The sequence below is a fragment of the Balaenoptera physalus genome (genome assembly GCF_965194825.1).
Source record: "Balaenoptera physalus genome assembly, chromosome: 11".
Classification (NCBI taxonomy): Eukaryota; Metazoa; Chordata; class Mammalia; order Artiodactyla; family Balaenopteridae; genus Balaenoptera; species Balaenoptera physalus.
Window position 1 is genome coordinate 13,889,185 of NC_138896.1, and position 25,927 is coordinate 13,915,111.

At 36.9% G+C, this 25,927-nt stretch overlaps 1 protein-coding gene across 2 annotated transcripts in view; it reads right to left on the reverse strand.

Annotated features, from left to right (window-relative positions):
* NUP153 (nucleoporin 153) overlaps positions 1-25,927 on the reverse strand; it is an 81,278-nt gene that overhangs the window by 17,067 nt on the left and 38,284 nt on the right. For both annotated transcript variants that reach the window (XM_082415149.1, XM_082415148.1), the window contains exons 9-17: positions 25,329-25,475; positions 22,410-22,462; positions 22,029-22,155; positions 18,609-18,746; positions 17,841-17,939; positions 16,711-16,798; positions 5,635-5,760; positions 3,192-3,809; positions 190-384 (exon numbers count right to left, since the gene is read on the reverse strand). In XM_082415149.1, coding sequence (XP_082271275.1) covers positions 190-384; positions 3,192-3,809; positions 5,635-5,760; positions 16,711-16,798; positions 17,841-17,939; positions 18,609-18,746; positions 22,029-22,155; positions 22,410-22,462; positions 25,329-25,475 — 1,591 coding nt within the window. The remainder of the gene's footprint in view (positions 1-189; positions 385-3,191; positions 3,810-5,634; positions 5,761-16,710; positions 16,799-17,840; positions 17,940-18,608; positions 18,747-22,028; positions 22,156-22,409; positions 22,463-25,328; positions 25,476-25,927) is intronic.

Sequence of the window (25,927 nt, forward strand, 5' to 3'; positions counted from 1 at the left end):
TCTTCACTGCAGACTAGCAAACAATTCAACTGCATAGTAATTCAGAGACAGATATGAGCTAAAAGTCCAGGACAACAGCTCATTTTACATGAATTTTCAACAGAGAATGAATAGTTTTAAAACCAAAGCTGTTTGTAAATATTTCACTTTAAAGTGGTATTCTAAGGAGGCACTTTACCAACACCTTACCTGTAAACTCAGACTTTGTGCCTGGCTTTGCACTGTCACATGCTACGCATTTGGTAGAATCTGCTTTATTCTCCACTAGGCACACGTCACAGTCCCAGCTTCCCTCAGGTTTCTTGAACTTGTCCAATCCCAGGCAGCCTCCAGACGACAGAGAGACAGAGACAGTGCTGCTACTTGAAGCGGGTACTGAACTTCCTAAACAGTGATGGGGAAATACAGGAAAATTCTGGTTTACATTATGTCAAGATCTCAATGACACCACTAAGTCTAAATGTACAACTTTTACCGGTGTTTCCTATTAAGAGAAAATGCCAGAAATCTAAACATCACATTGTTAAAAACAGTACAGACATCTCAGATTTCTTTTAATCTTACAAAAGAGCAACTCACACACCTTGCTCAGTGATGAGCCCCCTTTTAATCCCCAGTTTGAACAGCCATGGTTTTTAAGAATCATACTCACAAGTCAGAGCCTAAAAGACTAAATTTTCCTTAATAATCTGTCAAATTTTGTTAAACATCACAGATTATAAAACATAAGTTCTAAATTGCAGGCAACAGCCTGACTCATAAAACACACAGCCCAGGCAATATTAACTTCAAGATTTCAAAGCACAGATCTCTGACTTTGAAATGACTATTTTTGCATAGAAGTGTTCTTTTATCCACTTTGCAATTCAACTCAACACCACCTACTACGTTCATGGCATTTCTGTTATAAGGTAGCCATTTAATAGACATTTATTAAGCACCATAACGTTCTTAGGTTCTCGGGATATCAAGATGGATAAAATGTTGCCTAACTTCTAAAGGTGTTTCTGGTCTAAAAGGGGGGAAAGCAAAACAAACATAAATGCGTAGCAGCACCATCACTAAGACGGAGAGTGACAAATGATCTAAACAAGAGTACAGAGCAGAAATTACTATGGGATAGGAGAAGGATTCACAGGGGTGGTATTTACATTTTTAAGCAGAACTAGCAATTTTGTGGGCAGATGCGGCGGCACAGGAAGGATGGCTCAGCAAGGCACAGCTGCATGAAGAAATACAGTGTTGAGAGTGGAGCCATTCATTCTGGTAACCCCACTTCTCTAAATGTCCTCCAGCTGTTGTCACTTTTCCCAGTTACCTGATCTGTGTTTTACTGGTATGTTCTCTTCCATCTTGCCAATAAAATTGTGCTATTTTTGGTCCACTGCCCTTCTCATGAGCTCTCATCTACTCTGATGATTTTAATCACCAACAAAATCTTTCCCATCCATACCTGAGACCCACACTTCTGGCTTTCATCCCTGTGGTATCTCTTTGTTGGTAGTTCCACTATCCACCTGGTTACCTCGGCTAGATGACAACTCTTCCCTTATATATCTCTCCAATCTTTTTCATTCTCTTTCTCTGACCCTTCTACTGCTCTTCTGGTTCAAGCCCCCTCATCTCTTGCTTGCTTAATAGCCTTGTTATTGAGACCTCTGGTTTCGTTCCCTTGAAATCCATCCTCCTAAAAAGCAACGAGTACCACGTGGTTTTTGTTTTTCCTCTCTGGTTATTCATTTAAAAGATTAACTGCTCCAAAGTTCTATTCCTGCTACTCTCTTAAGTTGGCAGAGTTCAGTTTTAGGCTGTCTTCTCTATTTGCTCTGCTCACTCACCTTATATCACCTCTACTCCCATGACTTACTTGAAAACTATGGGCTAATGACTCCCAAATCTGTATCTCCAGTCCAGAGGGTCCATTATCAGTATATCCAAAGGCCTCACACATATCTGTCAACTTCAGCAGCTTGAAATCAACCTATCTTCCACCGTACATTATTCTATACCCCATTTGATTTTATTAGTACATATCACTACTATCTCTACCTATATTATTGATCAACTTCCTAACCTGTCCTCTGGTTTCCAAATTTTGTTGCCTTCAAATCTATCCTCCAAAAAGCCACCAGGTGATTTATCAAAAATATAAGTTTGACCCATCAACTCAGAATAAATTTTGGTTTCCTACACGCTTCAAGAGCTTTCTCTCTTTTTTGTTAAGGGGAAGAAGAAGAATGCCAGACGGAAAGAGAAAAATATTTCAGAATAAAGATTCTGAAATCTTATTCTTGTCGAGACGTCTAGCAGGAATCAGAAATATGGCTCACCCCTGGTGTTAAGAGAAGGATGTGGGCTATTAACTCAAGAGCTTTCCATTGCAGACACAAAATCACACATCCATGATAATGCAATAAAAATAGGAAGTATAATTCCCAGGATACTCATAACATGTTTTATTTAGTATCCATGTTACCATATATCTGTACCAAATAATTATATAGTAGCATTACAGACACAGCAGAGTCAAATGAATTAATTCCAAATGAATTAAAGATCAATGTAAATCTTCAGTAACTCTTTCAAAATTGAACAGAAACAGGAAAAACTCAACTCTAACTTCATTTTTCTGGTTACCTAATAGAACTTTTCATTAATGAGTCAGTAATTTACGATCATTGCAGTATCTCTGGCAGATAGCACATATAGGTACAGGTATCACCATTAACATTCAGCCACAGCCTTCTCATAATGCAATGAAACCAGCTGTGTAAATGACCACTAGTCATCCTCACTTCTCCTTAGAGGAAAAGAGACAAAGGAATATTTTATTCTGTGTAAAGGTTTGAGAAAGATTGCCCCGTTCTAAGACCTTTGCATCTATATTAGCCAACTTTGAAAATGATCACGAAGAGCCAGAAGCTTCTGATAAAATTACATACAAAAAAAAGAGGTCAAAGCAAATGCTGGACTGATTTCAACACACAGCCTCTCCTAAGAGAACATGCAGTTCCAGTCCCAAGCAAGTCATTTTAATTTCAAGACAGTTCAGAAAAATTAAGACGTATGAGGAAATGCTCATCTTGAAACATCTAAAATATTGAGGTTATTCTTAGCTGTTTTACAGAGAATAAATTAAAACGTCCTATTAAAGAAATGAACAAAATTATTCCAAACAGCCATAAACGTACCTGGTTTCTGAGACATACAGGACACACATTTATTGTCTTCTGCATTATTAGAAACACAGCACACTGGACACTCCCAAGATCCCACGGGCCTTTTGAATTTATCTGTAAATCCTAAGGCACCAGTGGTCACAGTGCAGCTGGAGGAGGAAGCAGCCACAGTAACAGCGCTTTCTGAAGCCACTGGCAACGTAAGGACTCGCTTAACACCAGTTCCCGGTTTCGGTGTTTCACAAGCTACACATTTTATCGCTTCAGGTTTATTTTGCACTAAACAGGTATCGCAATCCCAAGTTCCTACTGCTGGTTTAAATTTGTCTCCAAAGCCTGTCTCTGGTGCAGAAACAGCTGGTTTGCCACTTTTACTTGCTGTCCCAGTTCCAGTCTGTTTAGCAGTATCTTTTGGTGGCAATTTTGCTGCTTGACAGGCTACACATTTGTTGTCTGTAACTTTGTTCTGGAGTAGACAGGTATCACACTGCCAAGATGACCCAGCTTTTAAACTTTCCCCAAACCCAATTGCACTAGAAGAAAAGCTACTTATTGCTGGTCTTGAATAAACTACCAGGCTTGTGGTGGCAGGTTGAGCAGCAAGAGAATCTGCCTTTGGTGATGTGAAACCTACAATGCGGGGGAAGAGGGGAATGGGAAGGAAAAGATTAGTCAATGTTTTGATTAGAAAGCCTCTCTATTATTTAGTAATCATTAATAAATAATAATATTAATACAGACAATAATAATCATAGAGTAATAACTGTTAATAATAAAAATATTATTCCTGGGAGAAAACATTTTTACCTTAATTACAGAGTTATTATAATCCAAGATGGACTACTTAAGAGTAGTTTTTCACCTAAGCTGTATTTCTAGTACTAATCACATAATTAATAAGCGACAGACCTAGTTAGAAGTCTACGAAAGATGTTTGGTTTATAGTATATCATCTTCCTCTAGGAATCTGTTTACTGCAGTTCAACCAATACCTAATTTGAGACTTAATTAAGGTATGCACATAGAACCATGAAATAATGAGGAAAAGTCTTTGTGCTACCAAAACTGATAACGTTGAGTTGATTCACTCAAACTACACTTCATTTGTAGAAATGACCTTTCAATCCTTTACTTTGGACCAATTAACTTTTATTTTACATACACCAAAAAAACACCCGTTTCTCTAGCCTTTAGCATCAAGGGAAAAGAAAATCAGAGGGAAAGATGATACAGAAGGTTGTTAAAGAGGTTTTCTAGTGGTACCAAGAAATAATCCAGCCTAGAGCTATTTTTTGCCTAAAGATAAAACTATCCCACATACTTCAGTTACTCCCAAAGGAGGACAATGTACTATTTTGTTAATGATTAACCTGAGTCACTAAGGCTGGCAAAATTTTAACAGTAACCACTTCAACGTGTTACAAGTTTTCTTTTCCTCCCACTTTTCTGGATTTTCCTGATTTCCCTCAAGAGAACATGTAACTTCTCCAAATTTTTGCTATTTAAAAAAAGTTTAAAAGAGGGGAGGAGTGGGCATTATGAATGCAAAGTGTAACTTCTATGAAGAAAACCTATATGCGTTTGAGGCTGAGTGACTACCACTCGGTTCACCCTAACACAGGCATTCTGGAGTCCTGCCCGTAACTGCATAAAACCGTCTATATTGAGACTCCAGTAGGCAGTATACTCATCTATAAAATGGGAGCTACACCAAAAAATCCTAATCCCTCTAAATCTTGCTGTAGCATCCAACCTTATTATTGAAACTCATATTCAGTTACACATGAACACATGTGCTGGATAAATCTAAATTCTTTCTGAGCTACTAGATTATCTTATAAACACTTTTATATTCTTATAGTATACATCCCAGTTGGAATTATACTATCCTCTTTGATTTTCAAACGGAAAACCTATTCCTATCTGAGGACTTCTATTCATTATCTTCAAATTCTTACCCACTAACATTCATATCTTATTTTATGTGAAGTGAGTACTATCCTGTGTGTGTGTGTTACAGTCAGCATATGTTTCCTTTCCACTTGGCTTTGTTATATATATATCCCACAACTGGGGAATAATCTGAGAAGAACAAGGCAGTTCAACGCTCTCAGAGAGAGACATGTCCAGGTATATCATCAGGTTTATTTACTTTTTACCAATTATTGGCCCATCTCTAATTAACAGGCAATTCACATTTTCTCCTTCTATCCTTGCCCCTTAGAGATTCCATTTTAGTGCAGAGTCCTTAAATTCTAAAGAAATAGTTTCTAAGGTCTTGCACCTAAAAAGTTACATCTGACTACATCTACATTCAAAAGCCAATCTCCTATCAAACTAGACATCATTTTTTAAAAGCTTGAAGTACAACAAAGTAATAACAAATGATATTAAGATGAGATCATGATTTTGCAATTAAGATTTTAGATTATCTCAAGGGCAGCCATTATCTTACCAGGGTTCTTCAGAACATCTAGGACACTTCCTTCTTTCAGGGTTTTTGCAGGTTTGAAAGGGTCCTTGCAATCTTCATCTGGTTTCTTCTTACAGCTTGGACTGTTCACTGCAGTGATATCTTGAGCTGTAATTTTTTTTAATTGTAAGAGATATTATGCTAAGAAAAAGCAAGTTACATGTATTAAAAATCTCTCAAAGTCCATCTGAATCAACATCTTAAAAAACAAGAACAAAAACCACCAAAAAAGTCACTGTAATTCAAAGATAATGAACAAATGACTTAAAGTACAGGGTTAACTTGCCATTACAAGGAAGCAAAAAATACTGTTTCCTATACTGTACATCTCTCTCCTCCAGAAGGACAAAAAATTATATAAACTATATATAATCTATAATTGTTATCCAATAAGTTCACCAGTTTCATCAAACTGAAACCCTGGCAACAGGGGCGAGTTCAAACACTGTATGAAATATGTATTTGATTACACAGCAATTTACACTGATTAAAAAAAAACTTTAAAAATTAATGATTATGGAAGCAACCTAAGTGTCCACAGACAGATGAATGGATAAAGAAGATGTGGCACATATATACAATGGAATATTACTCAGCCATAAGAAACGAAATTGAGTTATTTGTAGTGAGGTGGATGGACCTAGAGTCTGTCATACAGAGTGAAGTAAGTCAGAAAGAGAAAACAAATACCGTATGCTAACACATATATATGGAATCTAAAAAAAAAAAATGGTTCTGAAGAACCTAGGGGCAGGACAGGAATAAAGACGCAGACATAGAGAATGGACTTGAGGACACGGGGAGGGGGAAGGGTAAGCTGGGATGAAGTGAGAGAGTGGCATGGACATATATACACTACCAAATGTAAAACAGATGGCTAGTGGGAAGCTGCCGCATAGCACAAGGAGATCAGGTCAGTGTTTTGTGACCACCTAGAGGGGTGGGATAGGGAGGGTGGGAGGGAGATGCAAGAGGGAGTGGATATGGGGATATATGTATACGTATAGCTGATTCACTTTGCTATACAGCAGAAAGTAACACAACACTGTAAAGCAATTATACTCCAATAAAGATGTTTAAAAAAATTAATGTTTAATTAAGCCAGATATTTCATTTCTAGAAATTCATCCTATGATTGAAAATATCTTTCAGTTATTATATTGAAAACCTGCATGATACTTAATAAAAGAAGCTAGCTACATAAATGACAGAACATTGACATGATGGAATGCTATGCAGCCCCAAAAAATCATTCTTAGAAGCATAGTTATGGGAAAGAGTAGGTTAGAAAGTCCAGAAGATTTTGACTGTTTACATCTAAAGAGTGATGTTTTTACTTTTCATAGTTCCCAAACTTGCTAAAACGAACATACCCTTATACTTAAAATAAGAGATCTATATTGTGAGTACAATAATCATTTTGTCATTATATTTCTGTATACAGATGAAATATGTTTGGGATTGTTTCAAAATTACCTGATAGGTGTGTTTGTGTGTGTGAGGGGAGAAGGAAGGAAGGAGGGAGAGAGAAACAAGATTGGTCACAAAACGGCAAATGCTAAAGCTCAGTAAAGTGTGTATGGGGACTCAGTCTACTCTTCCACTTCTGAGAATGTTTGAAATTTTCCATAATAATACATAAATAATCAGGTTTTTCTTCTAAAGTGCTTGCCAATTTAAAAGCAGTGGGTAAAGTAGTTCAAAAACCCTACTTACCCTTACCTCACACCATAAACAAAAATTAATTCAAAATGGATCAATGGGGACTTCTCCGGTGGCGCAGTGGTTAAGAATCCATCTGCCAATGCAGGAGACACGGGTTCGAGCCCTGGTCTGGGAAGATCCCACATGCCGCGGAGCAACTAAGCCTGTGCGCCACTACTACTGAGCCTGCACTCTACAGCCCACGAGCCACAACTACTGAAGCCTGTGCACCTAGAGCCCGTGCTCTGCAACAAGAGAAGCCACCGCAATGAGAAGCACGCGCACCGCAACGAAGAGTAGTCCCCACTTGCCGCGACTAGAGAAAGCCCGTGCGCAACGAAGACCCAACACAGACAAAAATAAATTAATTAATTAATTTAACAAAAAAAATAGATCAATGACCTAAACGTAAGAACTGAAACCATAAAACTCTTAAAAGAAAACCTAGGAGGTGTATCTTCATGACCATGGATTTGACAATGAATTCTTAGACATGACACCAAAAGCACAAGTAAAGAAAAAACTGAACTTCACCAAAATTAGAAATCTTTGTGCATCTAAGGACATTATCAAGAAAGTGACAACTGACTGAATGGGAAAAAATATTTGCAAATCACACATCTGATTAAGATCTAGTATCCAGACTATATAAAAACGCTACAAGTCAGCAACAAGAAGACAAACCAATTTAAAAATGGGCAAAGGACCTGACCAGACATTTCTCCCAAGAAGATATGTAAAGGGTCAAAAGCACATGAGAAGATGCTAAACAGGAGTTCAGGTTTTTTAAGCATAAGCCACCTGTTCTCCTTGCTTGGCCCTGCAATAAACTTTTCTCTGTTCTAAAAAAAAAAAAAAAAAAGATACTAAACACCATTAGTCTTCAGGGAAATAAATGCAAATCAAAACCACAATGAAGCATCACTTCATACCCACTACGACGGCCATCATCAAAAAATTGAAAATAATAAACATGGTGAGAACATGGAGAAATTTGAATCCTGCTGGTGGGAATGTAAAATGGGCCGGCTGCTGAGAAAAAGTTTTGTAGTTCCTCAAGAAGTTAAATATAGGACTATCATTTGACCCATCAACTCCATTCCCAGGTATACACTCCAAAGCACTGAAACCAGTATTCAAACAAATACAAGTACATGCATATTCATAGCACCACTATTCACAATAGCCAAAAAGTGGAAACAACTCAATGTCTATCAACGAATAAACAGATAAATTATGGTATATCCATATGGTGGAATATCATTCAGCCATAAAAGGAATGAAGTAATGATACATACTGCAAGACAGATGAACCTTGAAAACAGTCCGTGAGAGAAGCCAGATACAAAAAGTCACACTGTATGGTTCCAGGATAGGTAAATACATAGAAACAGAACACAGATTAGTAGCTGTCAGCAGTTGCGGGGGAGGGGAAACGGGGAAAAACTGGTTAACGGGTACAGGTTTCCTTTTGGAAGTGATAAAAATGTTTGGTACTAGTTAGAGGTGGTGACTGTACTAAACACAATCAACATTGTGACTGTACTAAACACCAATGAATTGTTCCCTGTAAATGATTAACTTTATCTTATGTCAATTTCACCTGAATAATAAAAATGTGCAAAAAACAAAACACCATACCTATCTCTTACAACTGTGTCAAAACAAAGAAAAATGCTTTCATTACTTTATCACATTCTATCTTCCTTTATAATCAAAACTGAATTGCTTTTAGTAACTTAAGGTAAATTTTAAGGATTTCCTAAAGTGTACTCAGAGATGGAAAATGAAGATAATGGGAAAATTAGCTCCTATCACAGCATAATCATGACTTCCACATTTTCATCAGCTTTTTAATGACAGAAGTGGCGAGAAACAGAGGTCTCAATGTAAGAACAATTCTATATATGCCACTCATAATAAACTCCTGAAAAATCTGGATAATTTCCCCAGATATAATGAAACACAAAAGTTGTTTCAACAAACTATTACTCATTCAGTTACCATTAGTAAAGCATTAATAAAAACTGGAGGACTTTAATGCCTTTCCCTCAGAACCAGGCATGAAAATGAAATTTGAATCGGTTTATTCTTCTTGAATTCACAGTAACATTAAAGAAAAAAAAAAATCATGTGTTAAGTACACCTGAAATATGCTTATTACTTTCTCTTACACAGGGCTGTTTTATTCAACAAAAATTAGGATTGAAAACATACCAGTCAAATTCTTATTTTGTGCCACTCTCGTAACCTATGCTCTTTTCTTCCAGATCATCCAAAGACAAAGACTTTCTTAGCTTATAGGTCCTGGCTCTTTGATAGTTTTTTAAATCTATCTTTTGAGGGAGGATCTAGTTTTTAAAAATTCCCAAACTCAGCAGATAGTCAACGAAACACTTCTGAATAAGGCAACAGCCCCTTAACTGGTGTCTCAGCATATGACACCCCACTCCCACCCACACGCCCACTCAACACACTGCTGTTACTCCAAGGCACCATCTCACCCCCTATAAAAACCACCCGATGTTTTCCTACCACATTCAGATTAAAATCCAATTATTGAGCATAGCATTCGGAGAATTTTTACAATTTAAAGCTACCTCTCAATCTCATGACAAATTATTTGCGATTTTCAAAGTATGCCATGCTTTTCCTCTTGTTCTCTTGCATTTGGCTGTTTGTTGGGTGAGAAATGCCCTTACTCAGAATTCTTGACCTGAGTAACTCAGCCCAGATGATTCTTCATTTCCCAAACACCCAATACTTGAAACAAAACCACCACCACCACAGCAAAAGCCTATGGTTTAATTATCTGGATATTCATTTCTTTCCCTCAATTATGCCCATTTTTTTGAGTTTAGAAATTATACATCACTATCTGCAGAGGCCGGCATAACCCTTACGCATAAAAATGCTTGTGAACTCAAGAGTAAACCTACAGATGGAATCCACTGTAATTACAATGTAGACCACCCTTGAACTTCTTATAACATTTCACTTATAGAGCATCCACGGCGAGAGACCCGCTGAGGGAGCTCTCCTGTTGCTCAGGTGACGATGTCTGCTTAGCACAGAGGAGAGTCTGGTACCGAGAGCACTGGCAGACAGGTTAATACCAGACACCTCTGTGAGACCTGGTGGGCAGCCCTGGGATCAGTAACCAGCAGTCATGGCTCCTGGAAGGCTGCCTGGATCTGGTGAGCGGAGGCCTAGGAGCAAAGCTGCAGCAATAGGAGTAGTTCCAGTGACAGGAGCAAACGTCAGCACAGCTCCCTGCTGCTTGGTTCCCCCAACTGAGGACAAGTTTATAACCATCAGGATATTCCAGAAATAATACATCAAATATGATACCAAGATAAGAATAACAATAACTGTTGTAATCAAAAGTAAACACAGTGTGCGACCTTCAAGACGGCGAAGGAGTAAGACGTGAAGATCACCATCTTCCCCACAAATATATCAAAAATACATCTACATGTGGAACAACTCCTACAGAACACCTACTGAACGCTGGCAGAAGACCTCAGACCTCCCAAAAGGCAAGAAACGCCCCACATACCTGGCCATGTGGCCGACAGGGTCTTGGTGCTCCAGCCGGGTGTCAGGCCTGAGCCTCTGAAGTGGGAGAGCCGAGTTCAGGACATTGGACAACCAGAGACCTCCCGGCCCCATGTAATATCAATTGGCGACAGCTCTCCCAGAGATCTCCGTCTCAACACTAAGACCCAGCTCCACTCAATGACCAGCAAGCTCCAGTGCTAGACACCCTATGCCAAACAACTATCAATACAGGAACACAACCCCAACCATGAGCAGCAGAGAGGCTGCCTAAAATCATACTAAGTTCACAGACACCCCAAAACACACCACCGGCCACAGTCCTGCCCGCCAGAAAGACAAGATCCAGCCTCATCCACCAGAACACAGGCACCAGTCCCCTCCACCAGGAAGCCTACACAACCCACTGAAACAACCTTACCCGCTGGGGACAGACACCAAAAACAACAGGAACTACGAACCTGCAGTCTGCGAAACGAAGACCCCAAACGCAGTAAGTTAAGTAAAATGAGAAAACAGAAGAATACGCAGCAGATGAAGGAGCAAGGTAAAAACACAGCAGACCAAACAAATGAAGAGGAAATGGGCAGTCTACTTGAAAAACAATTCAGAGTAAGTATAGTAAAGATGATCCAAAATCTTGGAAATAGAATGGAGAAAATACAAAAGACGTTTAACAAGGACCTAGAAGAACTAAAGAGCAAAAAACAATGATGAACAACACAATAAATGAAACGAAAAGCTCTCTAGAAGGAATCAACAGCAGAATAACTGAGGCAGAAGAATGGATAAGTGACCTGGAAGATAAAATAGTGGAAATAACTACCACAGAGCAGAATAAAGAAAAAAGAATGAAAAGAATTGAGGAGGGTCTCAGAGATCTCTGGGACAACATTAAACACACCAACGTTCAAATTATAGGGGTCCCAGAAGAAGAAGAGAAAAAGAAAGGGACTGAGAAAATATTTGAAGAGATTATAGTTGACTATATCCCTTCCCATGTTAGGGAGGCTTTCAATCAAGTCCAGGAAGCACAGAGTCCCATACAGGATAAATCCAAGGAGAAACACACCAAGACACATATTAATCAAACTATCAAAAATTAAATACAAAGAAAAAATATTAACAGCAGCAAGGGAAAAGCAACAAATAACATACAAGGGAATCCCCATAAGGTTAACAGCTGACCTTTCAGCAGAAACTCTGTAAGCCAGAAGGGAGTGGCAGGACATATTTAAAGTGATGAAAGGGAAAAACCTACAACCAAGATTACTCTACCCAGCAAGGATCTCATTCAGATTCGATGGAGAAATTAAAACCTTTACAGACAAGCGAAAGCTAAGAGAATTCAGCACCACCACACCAGCTTTACAACAAATGCTAAAGGAACTTCTCTAGGCAGGAAATACAAGAGAAGGAAAAGACCTACTATAACAAACCCAAAACAATTAAGAAAATGGTAACAGGAACATACATATTGATAACTACCTTAAATGTAAATGGATTAAATGCTCCAACCAAAAGACAGAGTGGCTGAATGGATACAAAAACAAGACCTGTATATATGCTGTCTACAAGAGACCCACTTCAGACCTAGGGACACATACAGACTGAAAGTGAGGGGACGGAAAAAGATATTCCATGCAAATGGAAATCATGAGAAACCTGGAGTAGCAATTCTCATATCAGACAAAATAGACTTTAAAATAAAGACTATTACAAGACACAAAGAAGGATACTATATAATGATCAAGGGATCAATCCAAGAAGATATAACAATTGTAAATATTTATGCACCCAACATAGGAGCACCTCAACACATAAGGCAAATGCTAACAGCTATAAAAGGGGAAATCGACAGTAACACAATAACAGTAGGGGACTTTAACACCCCACTTTCACCAATGGATAGATCAACCAAAATGAAAATAAATAAGGAAACACAAGCTTTAAAAGATACATTAACCAAGATGGACTTAATTGGTATTTATAGGACATTCCATCCAAAAACAACAGAATACACTTTCTTCTCAAGTGCTCATGGAACATTCTTCAGGATAGATCATATCTTGGGTCACAAATCAAGCCTTGGTAAAGAAAATTGAAATTATATCGAGTAGCTTTTCTGACAACAACGCTATGAGACTAGATATCAATTACAGGAAAATAATTGTAAAAAATACAAACACATGGAGGCTAAACAATATGCTACTAATTAACCAAGAGATCACTGAAGAAATCAAAGAGGAAATCAAAAAAATACCTAGAAGCAAATGACAATGAAAACATGACAGCCCAAAACCTATGGGATGCAGCAAAAGCAGTTCTAAGAGAGAAGTTTATAGCAATACAACCCTACCTCAAGAAACAAGAAAAATCTCCAACAACCTAAACTTACACCTAAAGCAATTAGAGAAAGAACAAAAAAAACCCCTAAAGTTAACAGAAGGAAAGAAATCATAAAGATCAGATCAGAAGTAAATGAAAAAGAAATGAAGGAAACGATAGCAAAGATCCATAAAACTAAAAGCTGGTTCTTTGAGAAGATAAACAAAATTGATAAACCGTTAGCCAGACTCATCAAGAAAAAAAGGGAGAAGACTCAAATCAACAGAATTAGAAATGAAAAAGAAGTAACAACTGACACTGCAGAAATAGAAAAGATCAAGAGAGATTACTACAAGCAATTATATGCCAATAAAATGGACAACCTGGAATTCTTAGAAAAGCACAATCTTCCGAAACTGAACCAGGAAGAAATAGAAAATATAAACAGACCAGTCACAAGCACTGAAATTGGAACTGTGATTAAAAATCTTCCAACAAACAACAGCCCAGGACCAGATGGATTCACAGGCAAATTCTATCAAACATTTAGAGAAGAGCTAACACCTATCCTTCTCAAACTCTTCCAAAATATAGCAGGGGAGGAACACTCCCAAACTCATTCTACGAGGCCACCATCACCCTGATACCAAAACCAGACAAAGATGTTACAAAACAAGAAAACAACAGGCCAATATCACTGATGAACATAGATGCAAAAATCCTCAACAAAATCCAACAGTACACTAAAAAGATCATACACCATGATAAAGTGGGGTTTATCCCAGGAATGCAAGGATTCTTCAATATATGCAAATCAATCAAAGTGTTACATATTAACAGACTGAAGGATAAAAACCATATGATCATCTCAATAGATGCAGAAAAAGCTTTTGACAAAATTCAACATCCATTTATGATAAAAGCTCTCCAGAAAGTGGGCATAGAGGGAACCTACGTCAACATAATGAAGGCCACATATGACAAACCCACAGCCAACATCGTTCTCAATGGTGAGAAACTGAAACCATTTCCACTAAGATCAGGAATAAGAAAAGGTTGCCCACTCTCACCATTATTATTCAACATAGTTTTGGAAGTTTTAGCCACAGCAATCAGAGAAGGAAAAGAAATAAAAGGAATCCAAATCAGAAAAGAAGAAGTAAAACTGTCACTGTTTGCAGATGACATGATACTATACATAGAGAGTCCTAAAAATGCTACCAGAAAACTACTAGAGCTAATCAACGAATCTGGTAAAGTAGCAGGATACAAAATTAATGCACAGAAATCTCTTGCATTCCTCTACACTAATGATGAAAAATCTGAAAGAGAAATTAAGGAAACACTCCCATTTACCACTGCAACAAAAAGAATAAAATACCTACGAATAAACCTACCTAAGGAGACAAAAGACCTGTATGCAGAAAATTATAAGACACTGATGAAAGAAATTAAACATGATAGAAATAGATGGAGAGATATACCATATTCTTGGATTGGAAGAATCAACATTGTGAAAATGGCTATACCACCCAAAGCAATCTACAGATTCAATGCAATCCCTATCAAACTACCAATGGCATTTTCCACAGAACTAGAACAAAAAATTTCACAATTTGTATGGAAACACAAAAGACCCCGAATAGCCAAAGCAATCTTGAGAAAGAAAAACAGAACTGGAGGAATCAGGCTCCCAGACTTCAGACTATTACTACAAAGCTACAGTAATCAAGACAGTCTGGTACTGGCACAAAAACAGAAATATAGATCAATGGAACAGGAGAGAAAGCCCAGAGATAAACCTATGCACATATGGTCGCCTTATCTTTGATAAAGGAGGCAAGAATATACAGTGGAGAAAAGACAGCCTCTTCAGTAAGTGGTGCTGGGAAAACTGGACAGCTACATGTAAAAGAATGAAATTAGAACACTCCCTATAACACCATACACAAAAATAAACTCGAAATGGATTAAAGACCTAAATGTAAGGGCAGACACTACCAAACTCTTAGAGGAAAACATAGGCAGAACATTCTATGACATAAATCACAGCAAGATGCTTTTTGACCCACCTCCTAGAGAAATGAAATAAAAACAAAAATAAACAAATGGGACCTAATGAAACTTAAAAGCTTTTTGCACAGCAAAGGCAACCATAAAAAAAGACGAAAAGACAACCCTCAGAATGGGAGAAAATATTTGCAAACGAAGCAACTGACAAAGGACTAATCTCCAAAATATACAAGCAGCTCATGCAGCTCAATATCAAAAAAAAAATAACCCAATCCAAATAGACATTTCTCCAAAGATATACAGATTGTCAACAAACACATGAAAGGATGCTCAACATTACTAATCATTAGAGAAATGCAAATCAAAGCTACAATGAGGTATCACCTCACACCAGTCAGAATGGCCATCATCAAAAAAACCTACAAACAATAAATGTTGGAGAGGGTGTGGAGAAAAGAGAACCCTCTTGCACTGTTGGTGGGAATGTAAATCTCCAGCCACTATGGAGAACAGTTCCTTAAAAAACTAAAAATAGAACTACCATATGACCCCATAATCCCACTACTGGGCATATACCCTGAGAAAACCATAATTCAAACAGAGTCATGTACCATAATGTTCACTGCAGCACTATTTACAATAGCCAGGACATGGAAGCAACCTAAGTGTCCACTGACAGATGAATGGATAAAGAAGAAGTGGCACATATATACAATGGAATATTACTCAGCCATAAAAATAAACGAAATTGAATTATTTGTAGTCAGGTGGATGGACCTAGAGTCTGTCACACAGAGTGAAGTAAGTCAGAAAGAGAAAAACAAATATCATATGCTAACACATATATATGGAATCTAAAAAAAAAAAAAAGGTTCTGAAGAACCTAGGGGCAGGACTGGAATAAAGAAAAAAGACGCAGACGAGAGAATGGACTTGAGGACACAGGGAAGGGGAAGCTGGGACAAACTGAGAGAGTGGCATGGACATATATACACTACCAAATGTAAAATAGATAGCTAGTGGGAAGCAGCCACATAGCACAGGGAGATCAGCTTGGTGCCTTGTGACCACCTAGAGGGGTGGGGTAGGGAAGGTGGGAGGGAGACGCAAGAGGGAGTGGATATGGGGATATATATATATACGTATAGCTGATTCACTTTGTTATACAGCAGTAACTAACACACCATTGTAAAGCAATTAGACTCCAATAAAGATGTTAAAAAAAAGGGAAGATTTCATTTATAATAAACTATCACTTTATTTTGACTAAACAAAGACAGTGGATAAATTTGTTATTGTGACCATCCCTTTCACATCCAGACTGTAACCATTCACATTTAGAGAGCTAATTGTATTCAAACGAAACCATTTACAAGAACTGCCAAAGGTAAAAGATAATTTAAAATATCAATCTAATGTATTTTTATGTGAAATATTATGGAAATGCTTCCTTACCTGAACTCCTTGTAAGTGGCTCTGCGGCACTACTAGGGCCACAACGTTCTGCTGTCTTTGCCACGGGCACACTAAATGTAAATCCAATCTGTAGAGAGAGAAGGTGTCTTTTCAGTGTCCATTTAGCTTCACATGATTATCAAATATAAAGCTCTATTTTATGCCAAGTCAAAAAAATATACTGAATTTCACATATTCTAAGATTCACAGTTTCTCCTATTTTAAATCTCTAAAACTGGTGTGCTTCTTATAATGAATGGTGTGTCACAGTTTAACAACAGCATTTTAAATTTCTGAAGCATTTTTTCATTCAAAGCAATACATAAAATAATGTGTTCCTAGTGCCCAGTTCTGGATTTGTAAATGCCATTTCCTAATAAAAAGTATGAGACTTTATGGCCAACAAGTGCATTTCAGGCATGTGGCAGGGAAGTTACAAAATGATCTGGAACATCTAGTTGTGACAGAAAACAAGGACACAGTGAAAAACAGAAGGTAACATGTTAAAATGATGCACATGCCAAATACAGGTAGGGCAATTTGAACATTAAACTTATGTATTATTCTTACTCAAAATATTTATTCTTAATTATGAAGAAACAAATACATACTGTGGGACATAAAAACTTCCAACTTTTCTAGATTAAAGTCAATTCAAGAGACATGTTAACTAAATTCAATATGACTTAGATTAGTCCTAATCGTAACTGGATCTAGGACCAAGAGAAACAAACAGCAATTAAAGGACAGTCTGGGGCTGATGGGTAGATCTGAACATGAACACTATTACTATTATATCATGTTACATTTCTTGGATAGGATAACTGTATTGTGGGTATACAAAGGAATATCCTTTTTCTTAGGGGATACACGGAAAGGTATTAAGGGTACCAAGATGTCTGCATCCTAACTTTCAAATGGTACATAAGAATATGCATATGCATATATATATATATATGTATATATAGTGAAAAATATATAGATGTTCATTCAAAGTTTTCTGTACATTGGAATTTTTTTGGTAAGAAAAGTGGTATTTCTTACTACCAATGGCATCTTAGATTTGATTTTAAAAATACAGTATGCCTTTGAAATCAATAAATATGAAATATTCCTTGCTTGCTACTTACAGATGACGGAGGTAGTACATCTGCCTCAGTAGATTTTACAATTGGAGATGAAAATCTAAACAAGGGGCTGCCAGTGCTGTTTGGAGAGGTCATTTGTACCTAGTTTTCCAAATTATTAAAGAAACAATACAAAAAGAGTTTTTTAGAAAAGAAATTGACAATAAAATAGACCTTAAGCAAAATTAATTATTACAAAGAAGCCAAAAGCAATTTTTTCCCCTTTTGAATTTAAAAATCACTTTTTAACTTCTGAAAACTACTTAACAGTTAACTGCTATAAGATCTTGCTTCCCCTTGGAAGAGGAATATACATTACCTTAGAGGGAGATATTTATCTAAAGGGGAAAAATAACATCTATAAGAATATGTTCAGAAGATGTAAAAGTCAGGAAAAAAAGCATAAAAATTTCAGAGCAGATTAAAAATGTTAATACTACTTGAGAAACAAAAACATAAATCCACTCTCACCGAAAAAAAAAAAAAAAAGTATTTTAACTGGAAACATTGTTTGGAAACAAACTTATAATCAACTCTTCCTCTAATGCATTCATAAGAATTGAAGAATGCTCCCATCATGATGTACATAAAAAAAAAAAGCAAAACACTATTTCCAAAAAAAAAAAAAAACACTATTTCCATTTTTCTCATCTTACTGTTGTTAATTTCCATAGTGAAAATTAATCATTGCTTTAAACAGCTTAGCTTTTTTAAAATTAAAGAATGAGAAAAAACAAAACCCACCTCTATTGGTGCAATGGTATTTTTTACCTGGTTAGTTAATGACTGTGAAGGACCAGTGGGCGATGGAGAGGAAGCTGTGATCACAGCAGAACTGAAACTGAAGGTAGGCAGGGAAGAACTGGCGATGGGTAGAGAGATTTTCGGTAATACTGGGACTTCCATTTCCTAAAACACAACATGTTTTACAATGGTATATTTCATCTTTCGTGTCATACTTTTGTTTCTACTTATTTTCAGGTAGAACTGATATATCAATAGTTACAGGTAAGTTTAGAATAAACAGGGACACGGTAGCACTATGCAGTGTTAACAATGTGAGCTCTTGAATAAAAAATAAATAAATAAACAAGATATGAATCCCAGCTGTGCCACCAGTCAGCCATGAGACTTCGTGAACCTAACTGTCCTCAGTATCAATTTCCTAACTGGTGAAAATGAGAAAAAAAATTAACATACCATAGTTGTGGTATTAATACGAAAGAAAGTCACTTTTGGTCTTGGCATGTAAAACAAACATTTAATAAATGTCAGCACTGGTAAGTCTGGTGAACTGCCTTGGTTTTTAACTCAATATAGCAAAGACCACCACTAGTCTCAAATGACCCAGATTAGAACAGACAAAAAGAGTTCCACTTCTGCTAATGGTGGAGGAGCTTGTGCCTGACCAATGCTCTGACAGATAGGAATTATAGACTCTGGACAATATATTAAAAACATCCATCTGAAAACACTACAAAGCAACCAAAAGCAAGCAGATACTGGAGGGTAGAAGATACTTAGAAGAAGGGCTTCTTCTGAGTGAGCTTCCTGCTCTCTTTGAGTTGATGCCAGTTGGATAGTTGAAATTCAGAAAGAAAACTGCAAATCTGTTGGTTGAGGCATTCAAAGGACACAAAAGGGTGATCACAGTAGGTAGAAAATAAGGGGAGATGCAGGAATGAAGAGCCACAGAAGGGAATCCCAAGTCTGCATATAAACTGTCTAAATCTCTGGCAAACCAAATCTCTGTAAACTACAGGTGTGTAATAAAGGCACTTGGAGAAAACAAGACTAAGAATCTGTCATCATAAAACCTGCTCTATAGGTTCTTCAGTGTGAAGGGAAATGATACCAGATGGAAATTCAGATTTCTGGAAGAATTGGAGAATATGTGAGGCTAACATCCTTTTTTCCTCTTAATTTTTCCAATTAACCTAAAAGAAGACAGCTTTCAAAAGGAACAAGAGAGAAACAAAAAACAAGTGGGAAAAATAGAAAATAAAAAAAAAGGTAGACCTTAATCCAACCATACCAATAATATAAGTAAACATTCCAATTAAAAGGCAGAAAATAGATAAAAGGACAAGACTCAATTATATGCTGTCTATAAGAGACTTAACGTTAAACGAAAAGGCACAGGTTGAAAGTAAATGGATGGAAAAAGATATAACTTGCAGTTAGTAAGCATAAGAAGGCTAATTCCAGTAATAAAGTGGCTGGCTATATTAAACACTGGCTAAAGTAGGTTTCAAGACAAAGAATATTTCCAAAGATTTTTTTAAAGGACATTTAGTAATATTAAAAGGGGCAAATCACTGAGAAGCCACAATAGATATAAGGTGTATGCACCAATGAGGGCCTCAAAATAAGTAAGCAAAAATTGACATTATAAATGGGAAAAAGACAAATTCACCAAATAAAAGTTGACAATTTTAACTCATATCTCAACAATACAGTAAACAGACATCTCCCCACCCCGCTCCCTCCAAAATTCAGCAAGAACAAAGATCTTAGAAATACTATCAGTCATCTTATCTAACTGATATCTGGAGAATACTATACCCAACAACCGCAGAATATACATTCGTCAAGACTCATCAAGCAGACCATGTGCTGGGCTACAAAACAAGTCTCAATACATTTCAAAACATTAAAATCATGACTAAATCCACTTCTTAATAATCCATGGATTATATAAGGAATCAAAAAGGAAACTAGGAAAAACATAAAAGCAGTACTATACATCTCCTAGAAGAAAACATAGGAGACTTTTTTGGCAGCCTGGGGATAGGTTTCTTAGGACACAAAGAACAGTAAAAATAATGGGAAAAAATGGGTAAGTTCAGACTTCATAAAGTTAGAACATCTGCTTATTAAAGGATACTGTTAAGAAAAGGATTAGGCAAGTCAAACTGGGAGAAAATATTTGTAAGACACGTATCTGACAAAGTACTTGGGTCTAGAATTTATAGAGTTGCTACAACTCGATGATAGTAAGACAATCCAATTTTTAAAAGAGCAAAAGATCTAACTGACACCTCACAAAGGAAGATATTATGGCCAATAAACACATAAAGAAGAACACATTATTAAGCAAGAGGGAAAGGCAAATTAAAATTACAATGAGACACCATCATACACAAAGCAGAAGGGCTAAAATTTAAAGGATGACAGTCAACTACTGATAAAGAGTAGTTGATTGAGTAAGAAAAGCCCCACACTGCTGGTGGGAGTGTAAAATGTTACAATCACTTTGGGGAAAACAGTTTGTCAGTTACTTAAAAAGTTAAACACATATCATATAACCTCATAACTCCACTTCTAAGTATTTATCTTAAGAGAAATAACTTATGTCTACAAAAAGGTTCAAGAATGTTCACAGCAGCTTTATTCACAATAGTCAGGAACAAAAGAATACATACTGACTAACTGTATCAATATGAAGTTCTAGAACCAGCAAAACCATATATATATATATATTATGGAACAAATGAGAATAGTGACTGTCCCTGGGGCAGGAGGCAATGGGCGTTGACAGGGAAGGTGCATGAGTGAACTTTCTGGAGTGATGGAAATGTTCGACAGCTTGATAGGGGTTTGGGTTACACAGGTGGAAACATTTCTCCGGACTTCCCTGGTGGTCCAGTGGTTAAAAAACCATCTTGCAATGCAGGGGATGCCAGTTCGATCCCTGGTCAGGGAAACCAAGATCCCACATGCCATGGAGCAACTAAGCCCGTGCGCCACAACTACTGAGCCTGCACTCTAGAGCCCGCGAGCCACAACTACTGAGCCCGTGTGCCACAACTACTGAAGCCCACACTCCTAGAGTCCATGCTCCACAACAAGAGAAGCCACCACCATGAGAAGTCACCACAATGAGAAGCCAGTGCACTGCAATGAAGAGTAGCCCTTGCTCACCGCAACTAGAGAAAGCCCGCGCAGCAACGAAGACCCAACGCAGCCAAAAATTATTAAAAAAAAAAAAAAGCCTGACAGCTTAACACACACACACACACACTTTTAAGGAACTGTTTCAATGGCAGATTATTCTTGTGCTGGGTCTCCCCAAACCCCACCCCTCCAGGGGACCTCCAGGTCTCCCCCTCACCACCACACCAAAGCTTTTAATAATAAACTTCAAGGTATTATAATGCTTCAGAACACATGTTAAGAGTACAACCCTACCTCCTCCTCTTGAGGTTCAGATGCCACAAAGCGCGTCCTCTCTCGCCTCATCTTCCCACCTCCACCACCTACTCCAGAAGACAAACCATTGGCTGCAGACACACTGAAATCTGGGTAAGAAAAGCCACTAGGCAAAGAAAAAGAAAATTAAAACCAATGAGGTATTACTCTGGTCCATAACTTGTTAACTAATTGAACACCGAAAAATTAGAACGGGTAACAACTGAGAAAATAAATGTTCAGCTGAATGTGATTTTAAAAGCTGACAGATGTGTGTGTGGTTTCTATTTTTTTAACCTTAATCTTCAAAAAGGCAGATACAAATCAAATACAGACCTTACAAATGAGTATAAAGAAGCTTCACTATAAAGATGACATTACCTTTCTCGTTGTTCTCTATTTTGTCCTGGTGCCATATTTTTTTCATATCCAGTCTAGAAAAGAATAAACACAATGTATTTACAAGCTTGCTTATTTAATTTTCTTAACACCACCCTTCTATCTGTGAATTTTAATATTTGGAATCAGGAATTTGATGATTTTTTAGTTAATGAATCCTAAAATCTGCAACCTATACCCTGTCTCCTGAATGATGACCAAGAGCTACAGTGTGATTAGACACATAAACTGTCACTAAGCACAACTGTCCTTTCAACAAAACAGCAGTGTACAAATTTAATACACTTACCAACCACAAAAATACTTTTACTTATCTCTCATTAAGGCCTATTAAATGTGCAATCAAATTTACAAGGATATTCCTTTTGAAGTGATTCTCTGCAACTTAAGAGTTCCTCCATCTAAAGGAATCAGGGTTCCTTGGAGAAATGGCTGATTACAGGGCTGGGGCGGAAAACTCACAAGATGAGCCTGGGTTGTTTTACAGCATCAAAAAGAAACTAAGGGCTTGAAAAATGATGGGGAAATATTAAAAGGACACACAGGAGCCAGTTCAAAGGCCAAATATGGGACAATATGAGCATCAAGATAAATAATGCTAATAAAAGATTATAATCTTATGAAATATAAGAATTCACGCTGACTTAAATAGGGAAATACACACAAAAAAAGAGAAAAGAAAACTTCCTACAGTAGAAAGCCAACTTCATAAAGGTAGAAGAAATAGTGTAATTAGAAAACCACCATTTGGCATCTGCAAATAATAGATTCAGGCAAATATCATCAATAATGCTAACACTGGTGGGTGAAAAAGATATTTATCCTCTCAAAGATATCTTATTAATTACGAAAGGTAAAACAGTAACTTCACAGTGAAGAAATCCCACTGACGCCACCTTAACTAGTTATCACAGTGTCAGGAGTGGGACCAGCTGGTAGAGCGTGCCTCCTAATACGACACGGTGAGAAGAGTTCAGACTCTATTCTGTGGTATTACTACCAAAAGTACCACACCGGAGTCTAATCATGAGGAGACGTCGAACAAGCAGCTTACTTTGCTCTTCAGAACTATCAATGTTATGAAATACCAAAAAACAAACAAATAAAAAAACCCTAAAAACCTGTTCTAGACTAAAGGAGATAAAGAGATATGACAACTAAGTGCAAGACATGATCTTGCATTTTCTTTCTTTCGGGACAACTGGCATCTAAATAAAATCTGTAAATAATAGTACTGTACCGATATCAAGTTTCTTTCTGGTTTGGGTAATTGTTCTGCAGTTATGTGAGGGAACTCCTTGTTTGTAGAAAACACAGAAAAACATGAAGGAAATGTAGTAAAATGTGGAGTTCTTAAGATTTTTCTTGCAAGTCCAAAATTATGTTCAAATCATTTTTTTAAAGTTTGATAAAGCAAATATGAAAAAATGTTAAAGATTGGTGAGTCAAGTTAAAGGAAATGGGTAAATATTGTACTATTCTTTCAACTTTAGTTTGAATATTTTCAAGAAATTGAGTTGTTACAAAGATTGAATGAAATTAAACATAAACAAAGGCACAAATAGGAAGATGTTATGTAAATACAAAAAAATGCACTTTAGTTAAATGACACAGGAAAACAGACAAACCCAGGATATGAGACACATCATATAAGACAACTGACCTGGCCTTTTCAAATACCAATGTGCCTAACAATTCTACTCCAAGCTATAAGACCCAAGAGAAATGAATACCTATGTCCACAAAAAAACTTGCACACAAAAGTTCACAGCAGTATATATTCATTACAGTTAAAAAGTGAAAACAACCTAAATGTCCCTCAACTGATGAATGGATAAACGTGGTATATCCAAACAATGAAATATTATTCAGCCATAAAAAAGGACTGAAGTTCTAATATATGATGTGAACCTCAAAAACATAAGTGAAATAAGCCAAACACCAAGGACCACTTATTTTAAGATTTCATTTATATGACATGTCCAGATAAGCAAGCCTATAGAGACAGATTAGTGGTTGCCTAGGGCTTGAGGGGTAGAGGTGGAGAGTGACCACTAATGGATGTGAGATTTGGGGGAGGGGGAGGGGATGGTGATGAAAATGTTCTAAAGTTGACTGTACTGGTAGATGAATAACTGTGAATATACTAAAACCACTGAACTGTAAACTTTAAATAAATAGGTGAATGGCAAGGTATACGAATTATATCTCAATAAGGAAGTTATTTAAAAACAAAAACAATGTGGTGAGCATGAAGATTTGAGGTCTAGAAAGACAAAACCAAAAGTAATATGTGAAACCTGTTCGGATTCTGGCTCAAAAAAGTAGCCATAGGGAATTAATTCCCTGGCAGTCCAGTGGTTAGGACTCTGTGCTTTCACTGCCTGGGCCCTGGGTCCAATCTCTGGTTGGGGAACTAAGATTCCACAAGATGCACGGCATGGCAAACAAAAACAAAAACAAAAAAACCCAAACAGCTATAAATAACATATGAATATTAACTAGATATTAGATAATATTAGGAAGGAACTGACAGTAATTTGCTTAGACATGACAACATAGGAGATCTATACCAAAGCAGTTTGGGGTGAACAGTCATGGTGTCTAAAATTTATTTTCAAATAGTTCAACAACATAAACAAAACACACAAATAAAGCTAGTTTGGCAAAATTATTTAATCTAAACAATGAATATATACTAGTGTTTACTAGTAAACACTAATTTAGGATTTGACCGAGGTGCCAACTATTTAAAGCCATACCAATTCGTAATCATCACTAATTCACAAACTTTACGCATTATCTAGTTGCTAGACTGCAACAGTAGGTTACTGGTACTTTATTTATTCTTACTCATTTTAATCGATATTCAAAGACTAGTGAAAATAAACACATACTCACACTGTGCTTTTTATCTATTCTTTGATTAGTCTTCCTTAATTCACCAGAAGGGGTCAGAGATGGTTTAAAATAAACAGTTCGATTTGCTGCTACGGAAACTGGCTTTGGGGTCATGAGTCTCTGAACAGGGGGGTGTTGAGAGTCCACCTTACACACAGGCAGAAATCAAAAGACAAACTTTTATTTTCATTTATCAGCGATGCATATCTAAAAATTATTTGACAATAGCTAATGTAACCCAGAAACTATGAGTACTTCCTAGAGAAATACCCAGTGGGTGCAAACAAATACTAGGAGGAAAAACTGAAAGTAAATAACCAAGGGTGTGTGTGTGTATTTATATTATTAATTTATGTATGTACTTAATTTATTTAGACATATACCTACATATACACATATAATTTCAAAACAGTTTCACAGACTATTTTATTCTAGACTTTATTCTAGACACCTTTTCACACACGTGACACACACAAAATGGAAACGATTGCAGAGTATTTTGAATAATCTAAGCTTTTACAGGATGAATTTCAAACATATGAACCAAAACTGATTCTGCCACATTTTCCCCAAATTACTATCTACATTCTCTTTTTTTT